The sequence below is a fragment of the Spodoptera frugiperda genome, chromosome 19 (assembly GCF_023101765.2).
Source record: "Spodoptera frugiperda isolate SF20-4 chromosome 19, AGI-APGP_CSIRO_Sfru_2.0, whole genome shotgun sequence".
NCBI classification, from domain to species: domain Eukaryota; kingdom Metazoa; phylum Arthropoda; class Insecta; order Lepidoptera; family Noctuidae; genus Spodoptera; species Spodoptera frugiperda.
Genome location: NC_064230.1, coordinates 624618 through 648554, shown reverse-complemented (window position 1 = coordinate 648554; position 23937 = coordinate 624618). Strand labels below are relative to the sequence as shown.

Below are 23937 nucleotides of genomic sequence, written 5' to 3'. Positions count from 1 at the left end.
CATATAATTAATACGGCGGTAAATAAAGTTTTAATCTTAACTCTAGAAACAAAACAAATTAATTTGTCGCAAATAAAAAAAATATATATTTATCCATCTGACAATTAAACTAGTCTAGAGACTATTGGTAAAATCTATTTCGAATCGATAACGATAAAAAAGTCGGTAAATTCGGATCGACGTTTAAAAAATCGGTAAATTCGAACTAACCATAAAAAATGGGTAAACTCGAATCAACGCTAAAAAAGTCGGTAAATTCAAACCAACGACAAAAAAATCGGAAAATCCGAATCCACAACAAAAAAAAATCGGTAAATTCGGATCACCGTTTTTTTTAATATAATTTAAAAACTAGAAACTCACCCTAGCATTAGTAATGCCACTAATATCTGGATATTCATCGACACCGTGTTCACCGGTGTGTGCGCTCGCTGTAAACATAACAATAATAATTAGAACCATACAACTAAAGACGGGGTAAGCAGAGAAGCAGGTAGAGCGAAAGCACATGCAAAGTATGAGGCGAATGTTAATGAAATCAAAAAAATGTTTTATTGTCATACTCAGAGTCATTTAATGGTTACTTAACCCTGTCCTAAGTTATGGTTTTCGATACAAAATCGTTAACTAAGGAATACTTTAAGTAATCATTAAATGACTCTGAGTGTGGCAGTTAGTAAAGCTGCACATAAAAGGTAAGCTTCCACAGGCCCGTATCGTACGCATCGGACGAATCGCTTAAAACGGATTCATTTTTCAAACTGCGTCCACTGTATCGACAGTCTACCTTGCCCTTGCCTACCCGAGTATTAGCAATCGGATTGCCAATGCCATTTTCACTCGGATTTTTGGCATCGGCCTTGCGTATGACGTCATCAGTACGCATCGCATGTAAGCATTGCCGATGATGCGGTCCGTACGATGCGGATCTGTGGACGCAGTTGTATGAGTTTCTATACAAGACAAACTAAAATCGGTTGCGTGCGATGCGTACGATGCGGGCCTGTGGACGCTCACCTAAATTGGAAACTTGAACATCAAAGCAAATATTACAATATAATACAAAACGTCTGTCTGTCGGTCAGTCCTCTAGTTGCTCTATTTGCTCGTTCCAAAGTGTAGATTCCTATGGAGAAGAACGAGCAAGATACTCCTTTTCTATCAGGTTCACAATACAATTCTTGGTTACATTGTTTTGTTGAGTCAATTTCAGCGGGCTTGTCCCTTTAAAAAAGAAATCCCATACATACATACATAACCTCACGCCTGTCTCCCATGGGGGTAGGCAGAGACAATGGAACGCCAATTGTTACGATTCTTACACACCTCTTTCGTTTCATCAACAGTCATCAGTCTTTTCATGCATGCTCGTCGGTTAAAGGTACTTTTAATTTGGCCCTTCTTTAATATATCGCCAATCTGACCACTATACGTTTGGGGCGTCCTTTACGGACGGTCAGTTAAGGGTACTTTTAATTTGGCCCTTTTTTAATATATCATCACTTTGGTCACTACACGTCTGGGGTCCCACCAACACCACCACGGAAAATAAATCCCAATCCCAATCCCACCACCATCAAAAGCAACCAGTGAGTCCTACTCACATCGGCTCCTTGTCTCCATGGTCATGTCTTCAACGGGTTCGAATTCCGTGTCGGTGTCTAAATCTTCGCTCGTCTGGCGTTAGTCACGGAACAAGACGATACATGCGAACAATACATATAGCATGCGATGTAGGATGGATTTTTGTGAAAAATGTATAAATTTTTGTGAATAATGTATAGATTTTTGTGAAAATTGTATAGATTTTCGTGAAAAATGTATAGATTTTTGTGAAAAATGTATAAATTTGTAAACTGACATGGTCACTAACACTATCATTGGAACTTGAGACGGGATAAGATGTATATTGTTTTGAATAAAAAAAACCCCGACACTTGTCTACTGAGTGGAGCCCACTCAACGTCAATAGACGTCGCGGCAGGCCCAGAAGGAGATGGCGGGATGAACTCGATGCCTATGAAAAGGATTGGCCACAGAAAGCTCTACAAAGAGACGAGTGGAAGGAGGGTAGGGAGGCCTTTGCCCTGCAGTGGGACGACCATGGCTAAAATTAACAATTTAAACGCCACGGGGGTCACCGGTGACCGACGTTAGCAGAGGATTTGCCTTCAACAGTTTTTTCTTGGCAGTCAAAGACTTAAATAAATATTGATTTGAAACAAGAAATATGATAAATGGTCATTTAAATTTGATTGAATTGAATTGAATTTGAATTTGAATACTGAGATTACTTCACGTTAACAGGGTTTTGAATCCAATACTACACCTACACACCTATTAATTACATAAATATACATTTTTCAGTAAAAAAATCCATCCTACATTGTTTAAACACAAACAAATGAATGGATGAGACAAAAATACACAAACAAAAAACACATAATATGTCGAACAATTAATAAGAAATGTTAGGGACAGTGTGGGGATAATGCCTGATAGCTTTAATACACGTCTCAAATTGATAGGGCTTGATTTCCAACTAGTCAAATTCAATACTTTTATAGTAATGTCAAAAAAATAATAGAAAGGTATCGTTTTCTATGAATTTTGTAAGAAATTGCAAATTATGACGTCATAAATTTTTCGCGTCAAGTAACACACTTATTTCGCAAAAAAAATAGCAAAAAAAAAGTTTGTCATCAAATTAATGAATGAAAGTACTTTTAGTAGTAAGTAGTTTCTGCCGTGGTCGGAGGTCCGACGCCGACCAACCGTCGGTGTTGTCAGCAAGAAATTTCAGACTATAATGACCATAGTACCAAACACATTTTTTTGGTCAATAACGTTACGTACGTACGTAACGTACGTTCGCTTCTTATTAATTTATTCCTTTTTTTAGTAGATAAGGCAAATTGCCGTAGATTTTGCTACCGCAATACATTTGTTGCCGTAGACCGTAGATTATTCAAAATAGTCCAATTAACGTAGAATACGGCGATTGCTGTGACAATGGCAACATTGCGTAAAGGTACCTGACGGTTGGGTGCCCGAGGGCAGATGCTGCGTTGCAACCCAATTTGGTCAGGTATTTACAACCAATTTGAAACGCGTATTCAGAGTTTAACTCCCTCTTAAAAGAGATGTCTTAAACCCTTAATAAATAATATTAAAACATAACGTGTCCATAACATCCCTTACCAATGAACAACAAATAAAATAAAATAATAACAAAACATAAAATAAACAACACACATAACAATGAGTAATGGACGATGGAGTTAGCTACCACACAGACGGACATACATATGTAACACATGACACGACATATAGCAACATAAAGCCACATATATAATATAACATATACATGGTAATTTTCAGGGCAATATACTGATGATGGCCGATAGTCTTTCGTTTAACTTAAAAGTAATGGTTAATTCAATAAGTCGGTAAACGAGCAGACGGATCACCTGAAGGTAAACAATCGGCGCCGCCCGTGGACACTTGAAACACCAGAGAAGATACATTTGCGTTTCTATTTAAGGGTTGTTGGGGAATCGAGTTTAGGGAACAGCGAGTAAAGTTCCCTAAGTAAAGCAGTATCCTCCGACCAGGCGGTGATCGTGTCTGGCGGCTTTCTACCCAACTGTTGTCGTTGGGATTGTCTATCCATGTTCTACTGGTCTGATTTGAATAGTTCTTTTTGTGTTGGATAGTGCATTGATCGAGGAAGGTTATAGGCTATATAACATCACGCTACGATCAATAGGAGCTGAGCAGAGCGGGTGAAACCGCGCGGAAGTAGCTAGTATCAAATAAGACTATCGGACCACATCGATACCAACGCCCTCTATAACAAATGCCGCTCTCACATTTGCTACGTGTCTCCAGGGTGTAATGCTCATCCAACTCCACGTCTTCAGGGTCCAGCTCCTCCTCATCCTGATCAGGTGGAAGACCAGGTCAGTTACATACTTAGAAAAATATGTCAAATTATCTATTTATTAGAGTCCAGACCAGAGAATCGAACTTTGGACATTCTGTTAAATTATTTAAAAATAAAATGCGATTTATTCATTACTCTGTTTAAGGTCATGAGAATCAAACCTAGGGTATTCTGTAAAATACTAGTAAATGTCTTGAAAAACTTGTACATAGTACATGTCTAATTGTCTATAGTGTACGATTTGGTCAGATCGTAACAAACCGTCGTAGAACGCGGACGTGTCGCTCTCGCTCTTACAACAAAGCTAGAATAAAATATTTATTAATAAACTTCATATAAAATCTTCTTGTACTATTATTCCGCGCTCTCCATCAGGTGTGAACATTTAGAGAATGCATTCTTTTACCATTTTATTTCTTTTATTCCATCTTTCCATATTTCGCATAACAAATAAATCTGGCCGCCAAGTCGCTACGTTTTATCTGAAATTCACTGGAGCTTTGGAGCACAATTCAAATTCTGTAATTGTCGTTTCTTACCGCTGAACTGAGTCATGGTTACTTAACCCAAACCAATTATTTTTGGGATAAAATCGTTACTAAGGAATAGTTTATGTTATCATTATATGTCTCTAACGATTTTGTTTTGAAAACGATTGCTAAGGACTGCATTAAGAGACCATTAAATGACTCTGAGTACGGCGGTAAGTGCGGCAATTAGACAATCCAACATGAACATCTTCCACCTAGGACTTAGAAAAAAGAGTTATACATAATATAAAACCCTCTTAAAATAATAAATACTCACCCTATTCATGAGAACAGCCCTCCTGATCTCCCTGACAGCATCGTAGACCAATCGGCTAGCATCTATAAAGTCGTTCTCGTCCAACGCTGCGCCCGCGCCGCCGCCCAGCGCGGACACCGCCGCGTCGACGCGTACGCCGAATTTTGACATCACTGTGGAAGAAGAAGAATGTTTGTTTACATTTTGCCAGGTATGTTTTTTTATGGTATAAGCCGGTAAACGAGCAGACGGATCATCTGATGGTAAGCTATCGCCGCCGCCCATAGACACTTGAAACACCAGAGGCGTTACAAGTGCGTTGCCGGCCTTTTGGGGGTTAGGAATTTATGGATTGTTGGGTAATCGGGGTTTGGGAAGATTGGAGAGGGAGGTATTTGAGACTCCTGTAACCTCACTCACATAACGCAAGTATTGTTTCACGTCGGTTTTTTTGTGAGGCTGTGGAGCACTCCGCTCGAGCTGGCCCAGCAGTGCCGAATCATGGCTCTCCCACCGAAAAACATATAGGCTACTTTTTATTTAACGGAAACGCGGGCAAAACCGCTGGCAGAAACTAGTATAGTATAGAGATATATTACGTGTAAGTATGACGTGTTAAAAGCCTTGGCTTTATGGCTATCATTGAGAAGATAACTAATTAGTTGCAACCTTGGAGTGTTAAATATTAATTCTGGTTATTCATCTCCATTTCCAAAGCGTTGTTGATCAAGTGGTCTTAAGAATGACTGCCAAGATAATGGCATAGGATTCGATTCATTAACACTAAAAATGTATAGTGTTCATTTGAAAACTCAAGGAATCTAAATACTCGGAGCAGCGGAAGACTTAGTGTGTTTTTCTACCAGAGATGTGCTATGCTACGTTGCTGTGGATGCGTTTGGCTTCCACCAATCATATTCATTGGTACACATAGCTTAGCACTGGTGGAAACTGGTTCAACTAATCTATGTTTGATGTGTGCTATGGATGGTTTCTCTACTATCGATATAATAATAGACATTACATACTCGAGCTGTACATCTTACTCGCACAGCTACATAGCTTAGTATCAGTGGAAACTGTCACATAGTTTCACAGCTTAGCTATTACATTTTCGTAGCGTAGCTGGTGATTTTCACCAATTTGGCTATGCTACGAAACGGTATAATGTTGTTTAAAGAATAGACAAGAAAAATAAAATGCTTCGGGTAAACCCTTTTTTTTAAGGGGGAAAATCATCCAATGACTTCTCCCGCCTTGGGCGAGGGCGAGGGCGAAAGGGAGTGTCAAACTCTTACTGACTAAAAACCACCCCGTTTCTTCTCCTGCTTTTCGAGCCGGAGCCCCGGTAAACCCGCTAGGTAGTCCGCAGCTCCGGTAGGGGAAACCCTATTGCCATATACTTCTATTCCGAATAAATAACACGAACTAATCACATACTTAATGCAAAATACGCAGAAACGTATCGTTATTGACATTTCATAAAAAAACATACACCTTTTCCTCAATCGGTTTCAACTGACGACCTTATATTTAGCTGTCATGCTTACTACCGCTTGGCGTATAAAACGGGACAGTTTGTAAATAAATTATAAAAAACAATATTTTTTGAAGATTGATGTCAAAACGTGTTTGGAGGCAATAAATTAATAAATAAAGCTTTATATCCTAATCTCAATATATATAATATATAGTGAAAAGGAAATGTATGTTTGTTTGTTTCGAATGTCTCTAAATATTTTAACTATTGGAGAGTTTATTTCTAAGAGTGCTTTTCTATCAGAGATGTGCTATGTAGCTATGGACTGATCCGGAGCTGCGGACTACCAAGCGGGTTTACCGGGGCTCCGGCTCTCGAAAAGCAGAAGTAGGAACGGGGTGGTTTTTAGTCAGTAAGAGTCTGACACTCCCTCTCGCGTCGCCGAAGGCGGGAGAACATATTACATAACTTTCCCCCATAAAAAAAATGGCAGAAGGCTTATTACATGGGACTTACAACACAAATTTTGAAAAGTGGGTGTACATTGTACAGTGGCATTACGTGCCATGATATGCACCTTTGCCTACCCCTTCGGGGATAAAAGGCATGACGATATAAAAAAAATATTTACATACAACTTTATTGCAACTTTCGTAAGACATACTAAATTAATTATTATGTTATCGGCTTACTCACGTAACTGTTTGACGAGGAACTCGACTAGTTTCGTTTAGTTGAAACAGTTACATGAGTAAGCCGATAACATATAATAATTAACATTACAAACAAAATTAAATTTTCTAAGACTATAAACAGTACAGAGAATCTTTTCTAAAAAAAACCTACCAAACTCAAGCAACACCGCGTCAACAAACTAGTATAAAACACACAGCCTATACACGACCTTGAATTAGGAATGTCGCCCGTGGGTCAGGGTTCGATTACGCAACGCTAAAGATGAACAAACATCGGATGGACCGCGCCTAATTAATAATATGTGTGATTTAACTTAACTCAAAATAATAATCATTCATAGTGTTAGATCTTTGAATAACTCTGCTTATATCCTTTTGCTAGTATCAATATAGCATTAAAGCATACGATTGACCAGTAAATCCTACATCGCATATGTGAAGTTTACATGCGAATAAACATGGATAGAAAATCCCAACGAACAACAGTTGGGCAGAAAGCTGCCAGACACGATCACCGCCTGGTCGGAGGATACTGCTTTACTTAGGGAACTTTACTCTCTGCTTCTAAAAAGATATTTGGTCAGCAGTGGCCACTTATAGACTGTGGATGTTAAAGAACAATTGCACTTATAGTGTAGAAACAAGAATTGAAAAGGAAATGTTACAATGGTTCGGACACGAACAAATGATGGATGAAAGCAGATTTAGGGATAGGTTAGGTGTAGGTCGGTAGAGGGCGCCCTCAAATACGGTCTTAGTAGGGCTGACGCCTAATCCGGAGCTGTGGACTACCTAGCGGGTTTTCCGGGTACTCCGGCTCGAAAAGCAGGAGTAGGAACGGGGTGGTGTTTAGTCAGTAAGAGTGTGACAGTCCCTCCCGAGACACCCAAGGCGGGAGAAGCCATTGGATGATTTTTCGCCCTTAAAAAAACCCCGCATATACTCCAGTTCATCCGTGATTATGGCGCTTACAACAATGCCAAAATTAATTATTATGTTATCGGCTTACTCACGTAACTGTTTGACGAGGAACTCGACTAGTTTCAAGCCATGCTAGAGTAGAGTAGCAGCGACAGTGGCCGCGTCGTGTGTCGCGGAATGCTGCTCATGAATACGAGCCTCTAGCATGGCTTGAAACTAGTCGAGTTCCTCGTCAAACAGTTACGTGAGTAAGCCGATAACATAATATGTAATTAATTTAGTATGTCTCACGAAAGTTATAATAAAATTAAAGTGCCGAAATATCGGAAACTCATAGACATAAATAAACATGGTAAATATCCCGTTTGAAGTACTGCTTTAAACTTGTATATTTAGTAATGCGCATTGGCGAGATGATCATTTACGAATGATATTCTAGTGTAAAGGTGAAGGGCGCACGCGTACGGCATTGTAAAGCGTATAGACTAGTCATACTGTATTTTTAGAGAATTAGGCAATTAGATTGGTTGGTTGGACAGTTAAAAATATGTGTATTGTTACGATTTGTAAAGCTTTAGGGTATTTTTCCACAAGAGATGTGCTGTGTGGCTATGCTATGATAAATAATATTTATTTTGCTAAAAGGTTACAATGTAACTCTTTTACACGTCAATATTTCAAAAATCGGGCTACTCTGAGAAGAAATGCCGAAACAAACTCAGAGGTTATAGTCTCTTTTAAAATCCAGAAAGTTAAGCTGTTTAACTATGTGACCGTTTCTACTGATACTAAGCTATGTAGCTGTGCGAGGAAGATGCGCAGGTCGAGTATGCGATGTATCGATAGTAGGGAAACCATCCATAGCACACATTTCCTTAGGGTTAGGTGAATATGCAATGAAATGCCAACGGCATTATGTCCACCGATGTATTTGTGCATAAAGCTATAATATGATTAAAATATGATTGGTGGAAGCCAAACGCATCTACAACAACGTAGCATAGCACATATCTGTTGGAAAAGCAGCATCAAGCCTCGTCAAGGCCTTCTCAAAAACTTTTTGACATGTTTAGGCACTGTTGTGTCGGCTCCACCGGAGTCATACGAGAGAGCGTTACTTTTGAGTATTTCAGATTCCCGGAGGTTTTGTGAGAAAGGTGTCTAGTGTTGTTGGTGCATCAGTACGTCTGCTCGTTTAACCATCAATCCCAAAAAGACTCGTTGACCGAAATGGCATTTGCCTATCTATCGAGCTGGTGACTGCCATGTCTAAAACATCAACAGGTCTACATGTCACAGGTCAAGGCGTTCAAACAGCGACGCTCGCATACATAATCCGCAGTTATTTCAGGAAATAAACTCTTGGCTTAGAGTTCCGTCATATATTCGGAGAGTGTTATTTGCCGTATAAGCAAAGTCAAAGTCAAAATTATTTATTTCTAATAGACCAGGAAGGCACTTTTGAACGTCAAAGCAAATATAATAATATGAATAACGTCTGTCTGTCGGTCAGTCCTCTAGTTGTTCTATTTGCTCGTTCCAAAGTGTAGATTCCTATGGAGAAGAATGAGCAAGAAACTCCATAGGTTACTCTTTTTCAATCAGATTCACAATACAATTCTTGGTTACATTGTTTAATATAAGTTTTTAAACTGACATGGTCAATAGGAACTTGATACTAGACCGATTTGTCTGCTCATAAACATCCACCCGCATATACTCCAGTTCATCCGTGATCATGGCACTTGCAACAGTGTCGAAATATCGGAAACTCACAAAAACTAATAAACATGGTATGGACGGGAGGGAATGTCAGACTCTTACTGACTAAAAACCACCCCGTTCCTTCTCCTGCTTTTTGAGCCGGAGCCATGGTAAGTCCGCTAGGTAGTCCGCAGCTCCGGATACCCCATCTGTGGTGGTCTGATGGCTCTTTGAGCCGCGCGCGGAACGCGACGTGCAATACTATACGACATACTGCTACGGAACTTTTAACACAACCTAAACCAACTCAAACTTGCCACATATTTTATTATACCAGCTAAAAGGAGCAAGATAACAAGCTGTGACGAACAGATGGGTCCGTCTACATAATTTTAATATTAATCATTGGATTTGTTTACGTTTTTTATTAGTATAGTGAGATAAAGATTATAAACTTTGTGAAGAATAATATGTTTGATTTAAATAATAGATGGTTAAGCAAACTATGTTTTATTTTAACTTTAAATGACAAATGGGTGGTACAGACATCCTGCATTGAAGGTTAAGATACGGGTATTAAAAATGCCTTTGTGAGGTTTAAAATCGCCAACCCATCACTGGACTACGAGCCTCCTCTACATAAGAGGGTTTGCCATAATCTCCGCAGGCAGGCGGGTTGGAGATCGCAGTGTAAAAGGTTTAGGTTTATCAGAGAGCGCTGCTACACGGTATCTGTCTAATGTGTGGTATCTTACGACAAAAATTAATAACGGATCTTTTATTATGGATCACCTGATGGCAAGCAATCGCCGCCGCCCATGGGCACCCGAAACACCAGAGGCGTTACAAGAGCGTTGCCGGGCTTTTCGGGGTAAAGAATTTAATGGTTGTTGCGGAATCAGGGACTGGGATTAATCTAGCGGAATTGGATTGGGAAAAAGCCAACGTGATTGATTCGATCGATTGTTTAAGTGAGTTCACCGGAGGCCAAATTACCTTTTCCACAATGACTGCACGGTTGACGCGGTAGCTGCAACGTGTAGCGGGTTCGATTCCCGCACGGAGCAACTCTTTGTGTGATCTTGTTTCGGGTCTGTGTGTCATGTGTATGTGAACTTGTATGTTTGTAAACGCACCCACGACACAGGAGACAATCCTAGTGTGGGGCAACTTAGTCATTAAAAAAAAAAAGTTCTCAAACCCCGATTCCCCAAAAACCCTTAAATTACTAACCCTCAAAAGACCGGACACGCACTTATTACACCTTCAATGTTTCGGATAACGATTGCTTACCACCAGATGATCTATCAGCTCATTTACCGTCTTATACCATAAAAAAAAAACCATTTCGTGCATCAACAACAAAACAAAACCTTCTACCTCTTATAATATACTCATTAGCAATTACAAAAGAAAGCCACAAAGCGATCGTAGCTCCATCTGTGCATCGCAAAAACGTGTGAATCAACTATTTCGTAAAGTTTGTCAATATGAGCTGTCCGAATGATTAATGATTTTATATATGGGTAGGTATGTATGTAAGTATTATTTATTAATTCACTTTTGAATAGTCAAAAGAATTTATTGGAAATTGTTTAAATGCCAAGGTCTGATTAGGGAGGTGTAGTAATTAGAAATACTTTGTTATTGCAACGTTACGTCTTTTATCCCCGAAGGGGTAGGCAGAGGTGCACATTACGGCACGTAATGCCGCTATACAATGTACACTTACTTTTCACTGAAGGTTTGAAGTTGATAAGTAAATCATGTAATAGAAATGAGCTCGATTGCCATAATACTGGTTAAGGTGGATCTTTTATTTATGAAACGCGCCGGTAATCGGGCTGACCTATCACCTGATGGTAAGCAATCGCCGCCGCACATGGACACCCGAAACACCAAAAGTGTTACAAGTTACCGGCCTTTTGCGGGTTAGGAATTTAAGGGTTGTTGGGGATGGGGAAGATTGGGAAGGGGGGTAATTAGGCCTCGGCGGCAACCTCACTCACACAACGCAAGTGTTGTTTTACGTCAGTTTTCTGCTCGGCCGTGGTACCACTCCGGTCGAGCCGGCCATTCGTACCGAAGCATGGCTCAAGTACTCTTAAACTTGAGTAAACATAAAGTTCAAACATCTAATTATTGGATATAACAAGTCGACTCGATTCGACTCAAAGGTCATTCAGTCGAACAAAACTGGTTTTGTTAACATTACGTCTGTTTATTGAAGGGCCATATACTACATATATACTAAGATGAGTCGTTTTACATATAAAAGAGGCCGTCTTGTGACGTCACGAGTAGAATATATTTGTTACCACCGCTACTCTTGCCGCGGGTGTCGTATACCCGACTGAGGGAGCTTTTCCACCAACGAAATGTGCTATGCTATATTGTTGTCTATTTGTAATATTGAAATAACCGCTTTTTACTACATGCATATGAATATACATACGATACATGCACCAAAATCACATTTTTTACAATTTTTGTCTGTCTGTCTGCCTGTTTGTTCCGGCTAATCTCTTAAACGGCTGAACCGATTTTGACGAGACATGACATGGCAGATAACTGATGTACTAAGGAGTAACTTAGGCTATTTTTATTTTAGAAAAAAATATCATAAGCCCAAGTTCTTTAAGAAATCATTATTCTACACAGTGGCGAGCAACAGCCAGTATCTGACAAAAAAAGATTGAATACATATTTAACCAATAAAGAAAGATCTGTCAAAAAAACACAAAATAAAACATACAAATAGGTCATTGCATGATGCATCGGTAACCAATCAATATCCGAACCTTGGGCAGTGTTGCTTAACCGTAAAGCTTATTTCGAACATGTACATAATATGACATCATTTCACTCGCTCATCAAGTTATTAATCATTCGACACTGTCCTTTCTAGGGATGTCGGTTAAATTATTATTGTGCGTTTTAAATAAAATAAAACATATTTTTTTTAATATACAGTAGAAGCTCTTTATTCGCGGGGTATGCGTTCCGTAAATATGCCGCGAATACAGAAACCGTGAATATGGAATGGTAATTTGTATGGGGTTATAGGGGATACGTTCCTAGATGACGAAATCAAGAAGCAAATAATAGATAAAAAAAAAAAATTAATTGAACTTTCTGATCATACAGATTGCCTGAGATAATATTATTATCATCAGGTTTAGGTCACACTAGGTTTAGGCAGAAGTCACAATCTAGACGTAGTTGTAATAAGGTCTATTTTATTTTTTTATCCTTCTACTGACGCGTTGTCAAAGGATAGCGAATATATTTTTTTAGGTTATGCACCGATATTTCGATTCGATCCGCGAATATAGAAATATTAGACCGCGAATATAGGAATTGGGTCGCATTTTTTTAATCCGCGAATAGTGAAAACGCGAATGAAGGAAGCGCGAATAAGGAGCTTCTACTGTATAAAGCTAAAGAGGTTGTTTGTTTGAATGCGCTAATCTCCGGAACTGCTGGTCCGATTTCAATATTTTTTTTGTGTTGGGTAGTGCATTTATCGATGAAGGTTATAAGCTATAAAACATCATGCTATGATTTATAAGAGCTAAACAGGGCGGGTGAAACCGAACAGAGGTAGCTAGTATAACATACAAGGTGTTCTAAAAGTATCTGCCACGGCTTTAATGGGAGGTAGTGTTGTGTTTGAAGATTACAATAGTGAAGAAATTTTGTACCCCGGACCAGTTAATTCAATTTGAGAACATAAAGAAGTTAAATAAACATTGACTCTACTCTGTATAAAGTGGTTCACAAATACGCACGATGCGTCGCTTCGTCAATGAAAACAATTGCTATCAATTGCGACAGAGACAGTGAAAGAGATAGCTCTTTCATAACAAACTAATTATTAGATTTTTTGTATGAAAAAATATACTGATAATAATAATCAATAGTTTATACCTATTCACTATAGTAATCTTCAAACACAACACTACCTCCCATTATAGCCCCGTGCCCACAATGGCCAATTAAGGTGTTAGGCAGAAGTATTTTTGACTGGACATTTGTTGCGGTGACTGGGCAACTGCCGTGCAACGGGTAGCGGGTTCTTCGATTCCCGCACGGAGCAACTCTTTATGTGATCCACAAATTGTTATTTCAGGTAAACCCGCGCTTACGCTAAGTAGTTCGCAGCTCCGAGTTCCGAGTCTGGGTGTCATGTGTATGTGAACTTGTATATTTCTAAACGCACCAACCCTCACACACACAACGTCGATAGCTTTATCCTTCAACGTCGCCTGAAGGGGTAGGCAGAGGTGCACATTACGGCACGTAATGCCGCTATACAATGTACACCTACTTTTACCATTTGTGTTATAAGTGCCATGTAATAGGGGGTGAGTCTATTGCCATATACCGGGCACGATTTCAAACTCCGTGCTACCGAGAAATTTTTCTTTACTTACTTTGCCCGACCCGGAAATTGAACCCTTTGTTCGGCAATCGCACTTGCGACCACTCGACCAACGAGGCAGTCATATAAAACGCACCAACCATCTCAGGAGAAAATCCTAGTTTGAATTAATGTTTTAAAAAAAGAAATTTAACAAGCACCAACCCTACTCAGCCCGAGTATATGAGCACAAAGCGTGAAACTTTCGCGTTCGTCTGCCGCCCTACTTACAAGCCGGAGTATAATAAAGCTACAATGTGTAAGGGCTTTCACTGATGCGTTGTATGTCTTGTATGTATTGGAGCGACGCCGGCTTATTCACGTAATTGTTTAATGTTTAACACTATGCACGTGGTGTAATCAGAACTTCTTTTAAATAGTCAAAAACACCTACTATAATTTTATTATAACTTTTGTGAGACATACTAAATTAATCATTATGTTATCGGCTTACTCAGGATTTTGTTTTTTAATTTTGTAGCTGCGCGACAATCGCCGCGTCGTGTGTCGCGGAATGCTGCTCATGAATACGAGCCTCTAGCATGGCTTGAAACTAGTCGAATTCCTCGTCAAACAGTTACGTGAGTAAGCCGATAACATAATAATAATTATGGCTTTAGATGTAGGAGATCTGTTGAATCTAACATGTTGACTTTGACAGAATACATTTCATCGGAGTATAATAAAACTACAATGTGTAAGGGCTTTCACTGATACCTTGTGTATCTTGTATGTATTGGAGAGACGGCGGCTTTTATACGTAATTGTTTAATGTTTAACACTATGCATGTGGTGTAATCAGAGCTTTTAGACAGTCAAAAGCTACTATTGACTAGCAAAATCTTTTTCATCACCTGATGGTAAGCAATCGCCGCCTCCCATGGACACTTGAAACACCAGAGGCGTTACAAGTGCGTTGCCGGCTTTTTAGTAGTTAGGTATTAAGGGTTGTTGTTCGGGAATCGGGAATGGGGAAGAATGGGAAGGGAGGAACTGGGCCTCCGGTAACTTCACTCACACAACGAAAGTTACAAACCGGAGTATAATAAAGCTACAATGTGTAAGGGCTTTCACTGATGTGTTGTGTTTTGTATGTATTGGAGAGAGAGGAGCTTATTCACGTAATTGTTTAATGTTTAACACTATGCACGTGGTGCAATCAGAACTTCTTTTAAATAGTCAAAAAATAGTCACCTACTATAATTTTATTATAACTTTTGTGAGACATACTAAATTAATCATTATTACTCACTCACTCACGTAACTCAGCGACAATCGCCGCGTCGTGTGTCGCGGAATGCTGCTTATGAATATGAACCTCTAGCACGGCTTGAAACTAGTCGAGTTCCTCGTCAAACAATTACGTGAGTAAGCCGATAACATAATAATAATTATGGCTTTAGATGTAGGAGATCTGTTGAATCTAACCTGTTGACTTTGACAGAGTACATTTCATCGGAGTATAATAAAGCTACAATGTGTAAGGGCTTTCACTGATGTGTTGTATGTCTTGTATGTATTGGAGAGACGGTTTATTCACGTAAGTGTTTAACACTATGCATGTGGTGCAATAAGAGCTTTTGGCCAGTCAAAAGTGTTATTGATTGGGAAGGTCAGTCACATGTGATACATATCCGTTTTCCATTAAATTATTTTATCATAAAAAAATATCGTCACGCCTTTTATCCCCGAAGGTGTAGCATACTTGCACATTACGGCAAGTAATGCCACCGGATAATGTACGCTCACTTTTCACAATTTGTTATAACTTTCATGTAATAGGGGGTGAGCCATACTGAACACAATTCCAGACTCAATGCTACTACTGACAAATTTTCGAAATACCGAAAAAAACCCAGTATTAGTTAACCCAATCTGGGAATCGAACCCGAGACCCCTTGTCCGGCAGTCATACTTGACCACTCACATTAAAATGTGGACAATTGGCAGCGTGTTGATGGTATGGGACCGCTAGATGGGACATAGAGAGGGGCGTGGTTTGTATACCATACCGCCCTACTCAGAGTCGTTTAATGGTTCCTTAACCTGGGTTAAGTTTTTTTGGAACAAGCCCACCACACCCTCCCATACCGCTGCAACTCCTGTACACCAGGATCTACAGTAGATACAACCATGCAAACACCGGAACACTGAAGTCCAACGTCCCAGGGACATGAATGACTGTCTTGGATCCCGCAACGAAATTAATCAGAAAATATTATTAGAGGAGAAGAAGAAGAAAACGATAGTTTCCACTTAATTAACTGGGTTAAGTTCAGGACTGGTCCTTAGCAGTTGTTTTCGGAACAAAATCTTTAGAAAAGACGAGCGGTATAAAGCAAGGAAATATAAACAGTACTGCCTAGTGCCTACCCACTAAAGAGTTGTAGCAGCGACCTTGCCAAGTTGAGGAGTAGGTATACTTATATAGCGTGCCGCGCAAACATCGGACAGTCACTTGTAAACATTGCTTGTACACACTAGTGCTTAAACATGGTGAGTAGTGACATACATAGTATATATTATTTATATTTTTATCTTTACTTATTATCGGTGATAGGAATAAATGCTTATCAGCCTAAAGTTTTAAGAAGAACTGTTGCTTATTAGTAAAAAGCTTCGGTAGAGAACAGAGAAAAGAAACAGACTTTCTTAGCACTATATTTTTTAATTGTAACTTTCGTGAGACATACTAAATTAATTATTATGTTATGTTATTTATATGTTATTACGCGAGTAAGCCGATAACATAATATTTAATATATTTTTTAAGTTCGTAACTTATTCCAAATAATACAAATTTAATGAATTTAAGAGTTGTCCAGGAAAAAATATAGTAGTAAGGAAGTCACCCTTTCTTTTCACAGTTCTTCTTAAAAGTTTTGGCTAATAAAGCACTACCTATTCCTATTACTGGTTATAATACCGTATTTGTAAAAAGTGTTCAAATTATCTCAAAGAATAATGCCATTTTTTTTGTGACAAAGGTAACCTTTTTCTGCAACAATGTTCTCAAATAAACAGTGATTTGACTGAGTTAATGTAAAGATAAAGGAACCGCTCTATCGATCAGTGAAAACCCCATCAAAATCTGTTTAGTAGTTTTCCAGTTCATGCCCAATAAACAAACAAATACGTTTGCTTTGCGTGAATTCAAAAACATAAGTATAATATTGGAATGAAAAGTGCCCTACGTATAATTCCGGACTATAATCTACCTCTATGCTCAAATCTCATTAAGATCCGTTCAGTTGTTTTAGCGTGGCGGTGTCACAAACATACATACATACATACATACATACATACTTATAAAACTTTGCATTTATATATTTAAAATATTAAGTTAAACATACTGAAGGACTCAGTTTAAATTGCGTATTTATGTATGTAAATGAAATATGCCTATTTGACTAATGTTAACATGATTTCAATGTGTTGATTATTTTAATATTTATTTAATATACATACGAAAATTTATTCGTAATTTATTTGCTAAGCTTTTAAGTCGAAACCAAAGAATAGAGTTTTTAAACTGACATGGTCACTAACACTATCATTAGAACTTGAGACGGGAATTAGAACTTATTTACCATGTTTATCTATTTCCATGAGTTTTCGATATTTCGGAATAGATAAACATGGTAAATATCCCGTCTCAAGTTCTAATATTAAAGAATAGAGTTTTATAGAGTTTTTATAGTTATACCTATTTTATTTTTCGGTTTTTCGAAATATTTCTCAGTAGTATCACGGAGTCTGGAATTGTGGCCAGTATATGGCAATAGGCTCACACCCTATTACATAGGACTTAAAACATAAAATAATTGTGAAAAGTGGATGTACATTGTATAGCGGCATTACGTGTCGTAATGTGCACCTCTGCCTACCCTTTCGGGGATAAATGACGTGACTTTATTAGTATACCAATATAGTTTTTGTCGCTATTTGGAGACTGGATTATACCTGGAGGCTTACTCTTGAATCCAATTCCGATCGATCGACATTGATATTGTGTCGTACTCTTGAGTAGCAACACTAGCGCCCATTGCATCCATACTCTACCTATCCCTCGGGGATAAATGGCGTGACGATATATATGTCGCAGGCAAATGATAAAAACAGGGATTTAGTTCAAATCACCAGATTTGTTTAGGGAAATGATAAAATCGTGTTGTTATTTTGACATCCTCAGTGAACTCTTCCTTCACTTCCTCACGAAATCCCTGTTTTTATCATTTCCCTGCCACATATTTACACGGTGTAACAAATGGGGGTATACATATCAATTGCACGGTTTCTAGATAATAACATAACAAACGATACGGGAATGGTTTTTAAACTCACGTTTTTTATTTTTCCAATACATAAAATTCCAGAAACTGAACATCAAAATTAGGTAGATACTTGTACTAGGCGATCAGATTTACAGAAGAAATGTTTCGTAATATTAGCGAGTGCCTCCTGTAGTATTGTGATACGTTTGTATGATTTAAAATCAAGAACCATGCGACACCAAATATTTGGTACAAATTTTTTTGTAACGTATTTTAACCTGAAACTTTGTGTAGAGATTCTATTAAACCTGTATCCTTCAGTGCTTCTTGATGTATATGGGTATTTTGTTACACGTTGTATAACCAACAAATACGATTAAATCCACAGAAACTCCTAATCCTCTCGGTATGCGTGGCGCTGGTGGCTGCGGACGTGTCCCACATCCTGCCCAAGGATGAGAAGTCCGCACAGATCCTCAAGCAGGAACTGGATGTCGGAGTGGAGGGATCGTACCAGTACGCGTATGAAACAGACAACGGCATCGCGGCTAACGAGGCCGGTTCTCTTAAGCAGATCAGCCCTGTAAGTAGCTTTATAACACCGCTTTCTTTTTAAGTCTTTGACTGCCAATAGAAATCTGTTCCACTACTGGAAGTCATATGGAGGTATTGGAGGTCCCAACACATTGGCGCTGTATTACCTCTATTATTGGGAAAAAGCTCTCTCACACATCGGGAGAGCTATGCTTCTGCATTGCTGGGCCGGTTCGAACAGAGTGATACCACGGCCGAGCAGAAAACCGACGTAAAACAACGCTTGCGTTGTGTTTCATTGTGTGAGTGAGGTTACCGGAGGCCCAATTCCCCGCTTCCTCAACACCCCTTAAATTCTTAACCCCCAAAAAGTCGACAACGCTACAAGTGCGTTGCCGGCCTTTGCAATCTTCTAGCATGCCAATTTGACAATAGCCTCTAGCATGGCTTGAAACTAGTCGAGTTCCTCGTCAAACAGTTACGTGAGTAAGCCGATAACATAATAATTAATTTAGTATGTCTTACGAAAATTATAATAAAATCATAATGTTTGTTTCCAGGACCAAACAGCTGAAGTAGTCCAGGGTCAAGCCAGCTGGCAGTCACCCGAAGGAGAACAGATCAAATTCGAATACATTGCTGATGAGAATGGTTACCAACCACAGGTGAGATGAGTAGATGAAAAATATTACGTACAGTACTCTCAACGGATCTTGGCAGGTCTGAACTACGTGCAGAAGGCTGCGCAGTAAGTCTTTTTAGAACCAAATGGTGGCATGAGGCGAGGTGCGGGGGGCGGCGATCTAGGCTAGAGATTGACCATTTCTAAATACAATTGACCCTTTACACTTATTGCACCAAGATCCGTTGAGAGTACTGTACTAGCTACTCCCGCGCGGATTGGCCCGCTCTACTCGGCTCCTATTGATCGTAGCGTGATGTTTTATAGCCTAGAGCCATCCTCGATAAATGGACTATTCAGCACAAAAGTAATTATTCAAATCGGACCAGTAGTCCTGTGGATTAACGCGTTCAAACAAACAAACAAACTCTACAGCTTTATATATTAATATTAAGTATAAAGTATATATATGTTATTAAAAATGATGTGATAGGGATGATGACGGAGTATGAAAATTAAACATCTATTTAGTCCGTCTTACTCTTACTCTCGGAACCAATCTCAATGTCAATCCAAAAAATTCAAAGAGTAGATTCCTATGGAGAAGAACGAGCAAGAAACTCCATAGGTTACTCTTTTCCAATCAGATTCACAATACAATACTTGGTTACATTGTTTCGTTGGTTCAATAGGGATGATGACTGGGTCAAAAAGAAATTATTAATTTCTAGCTAAATTTCTAGAAATAAGTCTGTTATTTGACGTCAAAAATCTGATGACGTCATAATAGAGTATTTCATACAAAGTTCATAGAAAATATCGTTTTTGACGTTTCGAAAAAAGTATTGAATTTGACTAGTAGGAAACTAGCGTATTATGTGAGAACAATGTAACACCAATACTTTACATGAAACCGAACTAACATATATATATTTTTTTCTCAATTCCAGGGCTCCCACCTGCCAACCTCGCCCCCGATTCCAGAGGCCATCATCCGTGCCTTGGAGTACATCAGGGCTCACCCCCCACCCCCAGAGAAGAACTAAATTAAACACTAAACTATCCCTTATTAGAAAAACTATTTAACTTCACAAAAGGCCGGCAACGTAGTAGTAACGCCTCTGGTGTTGCGGGTGTCCATGGACGGCGGTGATTGCTTACCATCAGGTGATCTGTCTGCTTGTCAAAAAGGAAGGCGAATTTCAACCAAAGGCCTCTTCTCACACGGAGAAGTATTGAGCATTAATCACCACGCTTGCTCAATGCGTGGCGATTTCAAACTTATAATTAGAAATTATAAGCCCAGGTTTCCTCACAATGTTTTCCTTCACCGTTTGTCAGTGGTGTCTAAATAATTTAACGGTTGAAATTAATAGCTGTTTATTATCCAAAATCTTTAGAAAGATCTTGGTATTTGACATAAATTGACAGCACGAAGCAACTCTTTGTGTGATCCACAAAATTGTTGTTCCGGGTCTGTGTGTCATGTGTATGTGAACTTGTATGTTTGTAAACGTACACACGACACAGGAGACAATCCTAGTGTGGGACAACGTTTTTAAACAACACAAATCTTTGGAACTTATGTCAAAATTCGATTTTAATCTAAAGATTGTTGGATAATTTACTGTCTAACTTAAGCCGTGAATGAAATTCAGTAGTTTTTCTATACAAGAGGGATAATACAAGCGTTTAGTAATAATTCTGTTAATATTTTTTAAGAACGACAATTTGTAAAATACTCATTTTCTTGAATTTTGTTTACACATCTCTTCTGTGATAGAATAAAATAAAAATCTGTTGTTAAAATGTATTTTAATGTTGTTTTATTATGAGTGTAGTTATCCCCAAAAAATGTGTGATAAGACCGTCAATTCTACGCATATTATGTTAAAATGTAGGTAAATTAGCCGCAGAAAGCTCTGCATCAGAGAGGAGTGGACAGGAGGGTAGAGGGGAGGCTTTGGCAGTGGGACAACTACGGCTAAAAATCAAATAAATACTATGTAACATAGATACTGACTTAAATGTGTGCTATAAAGCTGAAGAGTTTGGTTGTTTGAACGCGCTAATCTCCGGAACTACTGGTCATTAAACAATTTGAATAATTCTATTTTGAGTTGGATGGTCTATTTAATCAATAGGAAAGGCTAAGGGTACAAAAAAATCAAACGCCACGATATATAGGAACCGAGCAGTGGGAGAAACTGCGCGACGGTAACTAACCGCTACAAATGTTCTATCTTCTTATCTCCTAAAAATGAATAGACTAAACATAGTAATGTCCTACCTTGGTCCCGGAGTACGGTGACAGCCTCCAACACCCGCTTGGTGTAGATGCACGGCTCGTAGTTGTCCATCTCCTGGGTCACCACCGAACATACTCTGTCGACAAACATACACGTAAAAGGATGCCCATAGTAACTTTGGCTCAATATTAATTTGCCACGACCAGTGAATATTCTTACGTTTCCTAGTGTCGTTTAATGTCAAAAGCATATCTGTGATTTCCACTTTTACATTGATCATCTACAAAAGAAGTTATTCAAATATTTTTAATTGGAGGTTATGTTTACATTCTGGTAATATGAATCGTACTTTACCTCAGAAAGTGAAGTCAAATAAAGAACGGGCATCGTCAGATAACTAAATGCCGTTGCATTCGGAACACATTTATACCACAATTACAACGTAACTGTTGAGACATTGTCACAAAATGTATTATTTTTTTATTTTATTATTTGTATTTCCCGCGGTGATCAGAAGAAATTTTTTATTGTATTGTTTGGCCTTACAGTTATTTTTTTTCGTGCATTGACAACTATTTGTCTTTTATACAAGATGTGTCAATGTCAGTATTTTGACAGACATACAATTAAAAGGGTTGCTATTACAAGGCAATTAAGTTATCGATCACAGATGGAAAATCGATTTCGTGATTTTAATTTTTTATAGTTATCTTTAATGTAAAATAGGACGAACGTATTATTTAAAAAAATGAGTGGGTAAATAAAAAGTACCTGGCGGCCCGTCCGCGGATGGCGCCGGCGGTCCTCTCGAGCGAGTCGGGGTCCCCCTCCTGCAGCGCCACCACGCACTTGTTCACGTCCTCCAGGATGTGGTTCTCTGTACGATGACAACAGCTCATTACCATTACACATTAATATTTTACATATTAATGTCTTGTGCTCCCACACAGCATTTGTATGTTACTCAATCAATATGTAACAAATAACGGCTGAAAAGAAATCGGGATGTAAATTTATCTACAGGAGTAGTTTATTTTCTGGAATACAAGTAAGCGGACTAACGAATAACTTGGTGAGAGCCATGCTTCGCTAAGAACTGGGTCGGCTCGACAGTGATACCACGGCCGAGCAGAAATGCTGACGTTTGAAACAACGCTTACCATGTGTAGCAGGTTACTGGCGGTTTCCCGATACTTGTGATCCCCGATTCTCCAACAACCCTTAAATGGCTAAGCCCCAAAAGGCCGGGAACGCCCTGGTAACACTTCTGTTGTTTCGCCGCGTGCATTGCGGCGGTGATTGCTTACAATCAGGTAAATTGTTCTGTACGTTTATCATAAAAAAATGGACGATCAACGAACAAATCAATGGATGACATTATTTCTCAATCGTAATGATAAAACAGGGTGAATAAATCCTAACCCCCAGGCCGGCAATTCTTCAAAGTATCTATCCTTTTCCGTCCCTATTCTTACCATCTCGATACCTATTCACCCCGTTTTACCATACATCGCACATCCTAAGTGTACGTACGAATAAACACGGATAGAAAATCCCAACGAACAACAGTTGGGCAGAAAGCTGCCAGACACGATCACCGCCTGGTCGGAGGACCCTCCTTTTCTTAGGGAACTTTACTCTCTGTTACTGTAAAACCAAGAAATGTTTTTAAGATCCTATTACATGGGACTTATAACACAAATGGTGAAAAGTGTGTGTACATTGTATAGCGGCATTACGTGCCGTAATGTGCACCTCTGTCTACCGCTTCGGGGATAAAAGGCCTCTTACTTACCGGCTTTTTGGGATTAAAAGGAAAAGGAATTTAAGGGTTGTTGTTCGGGAATCGGGGATGGGGAAGATTGGGAAGGGGGGAATTGGGCCTCAGGTAACCTCACTCACACAACGCAAGCGTTGTTTCACGTCGGTTTTCTGTGAGGCCGTGGTATCACTCCGGTCGAGCCGGCTCATTCTTATGTATGTATGTTAGGGACGTACCGCTGACAGCGAGGAAGTCATCGATGGTGGTGATATCATCCACTGCATCCGTGAGGAGTTTGACAGCCAGCTCCCAGGCGCGGGCGAAGGCGGCCGCATTCTCCTGGGCCACCCGCGACCGGGGCCGGGCGGCTAGCACGCGGCTCGAGTTTATTACCTACGGGGGACATATATACATATATTGTTCCCATTCTCCTGGGCCACCCGCGACCGGGGCCGGGCTGCTAGCACGCGGCTCGAGTTTATTACCTACGGGGGACAAACATTGATATATTGTTCCCATTCTCCTGGGCCACCCGCGACCG

At 39.3% G+C, this 23937-nt stretch overlaps 2 protein-coding genes and 1 long non-coding RNA gene across 6 annotated transcripts in view; 2 read left to right on the top strand and 1 right to left on the bottom strand.

The window, feature by feature from the left end:
- Positions 1 to 13363, top strand: part of LOC126911768 (uncharacterized) — a 28599-nt gene extending 15236 nt beyond the window's left edge. Inside the window, exon 2 of the long non-coding RNA XR_007706286.1 lies at positions 13157 to 13363. This is a non-coding gene — a long non-coding RNA (uncharacterized LOC126911768). The remainder of the gene's footprint in view (positions 1 to 13156) is intronic.
- Positions 1 to 23937, bottom strand: part of LOC118280978 (catenin alpha) — a 59422-nt gene that overhangs the window by 14587 nt on the left and 20898 nt on the right. For 2 of the 4 annotated variants that reach the window (XM_050700445.1, XM_050700447.1), the window contains exons 14-19: positions 23633 to 23789; positions 22406 to 22511; positions 21676 to 21770; positions 4754 to 4905; positions 1605 to 1677; positions 364 to 431 (exon numbers count right to left, since the gene is read on the bottom strand). In XM_050700445.1, coding sequence (XP_050556402.1) covers positions 364 to 431; positions 1605 to 1677; positions 4754 to 4905; positions 21676 to 21770; positions 22406 to 22511; positions 23633 to 23789 — 651 coding nt within the window. Of the gene's footprint in view, positions 1 to 363; positions 432 to 1604; positions 1678 to 3872; positions 3943 to 4753; positions 4906 to 21675; positions 21771 to 22405; positions 22512 to 23632; positions 23790 to 23937 lie in introns of all 4 variants that reach the window. The other 2 variants (XM_050700446.1, XM_050700448.1) reach the window with 1 other exon arrangement.
- Positions 16305 to 21198, top strand: LOC118280980 (larval cuticle protein LCP-17-like). Its single transcript, XM_035601400.2, has 4 exons — positions 16305 to 16451; positions 18618 to 18812; positions 19324 to 19428; positions 20336 to 21198. The coding sequence occupies exons 1-4, from the start codon at positions 16449 to 16451 to the stop codon at positions 20429 to 20431; spliced, it is 399 nt and encodes a 132-aa protein (XP_035457293.2). The 5' UTR covers positions 16305 to 16448; the 3' UTR covers positions 20432 to 21198.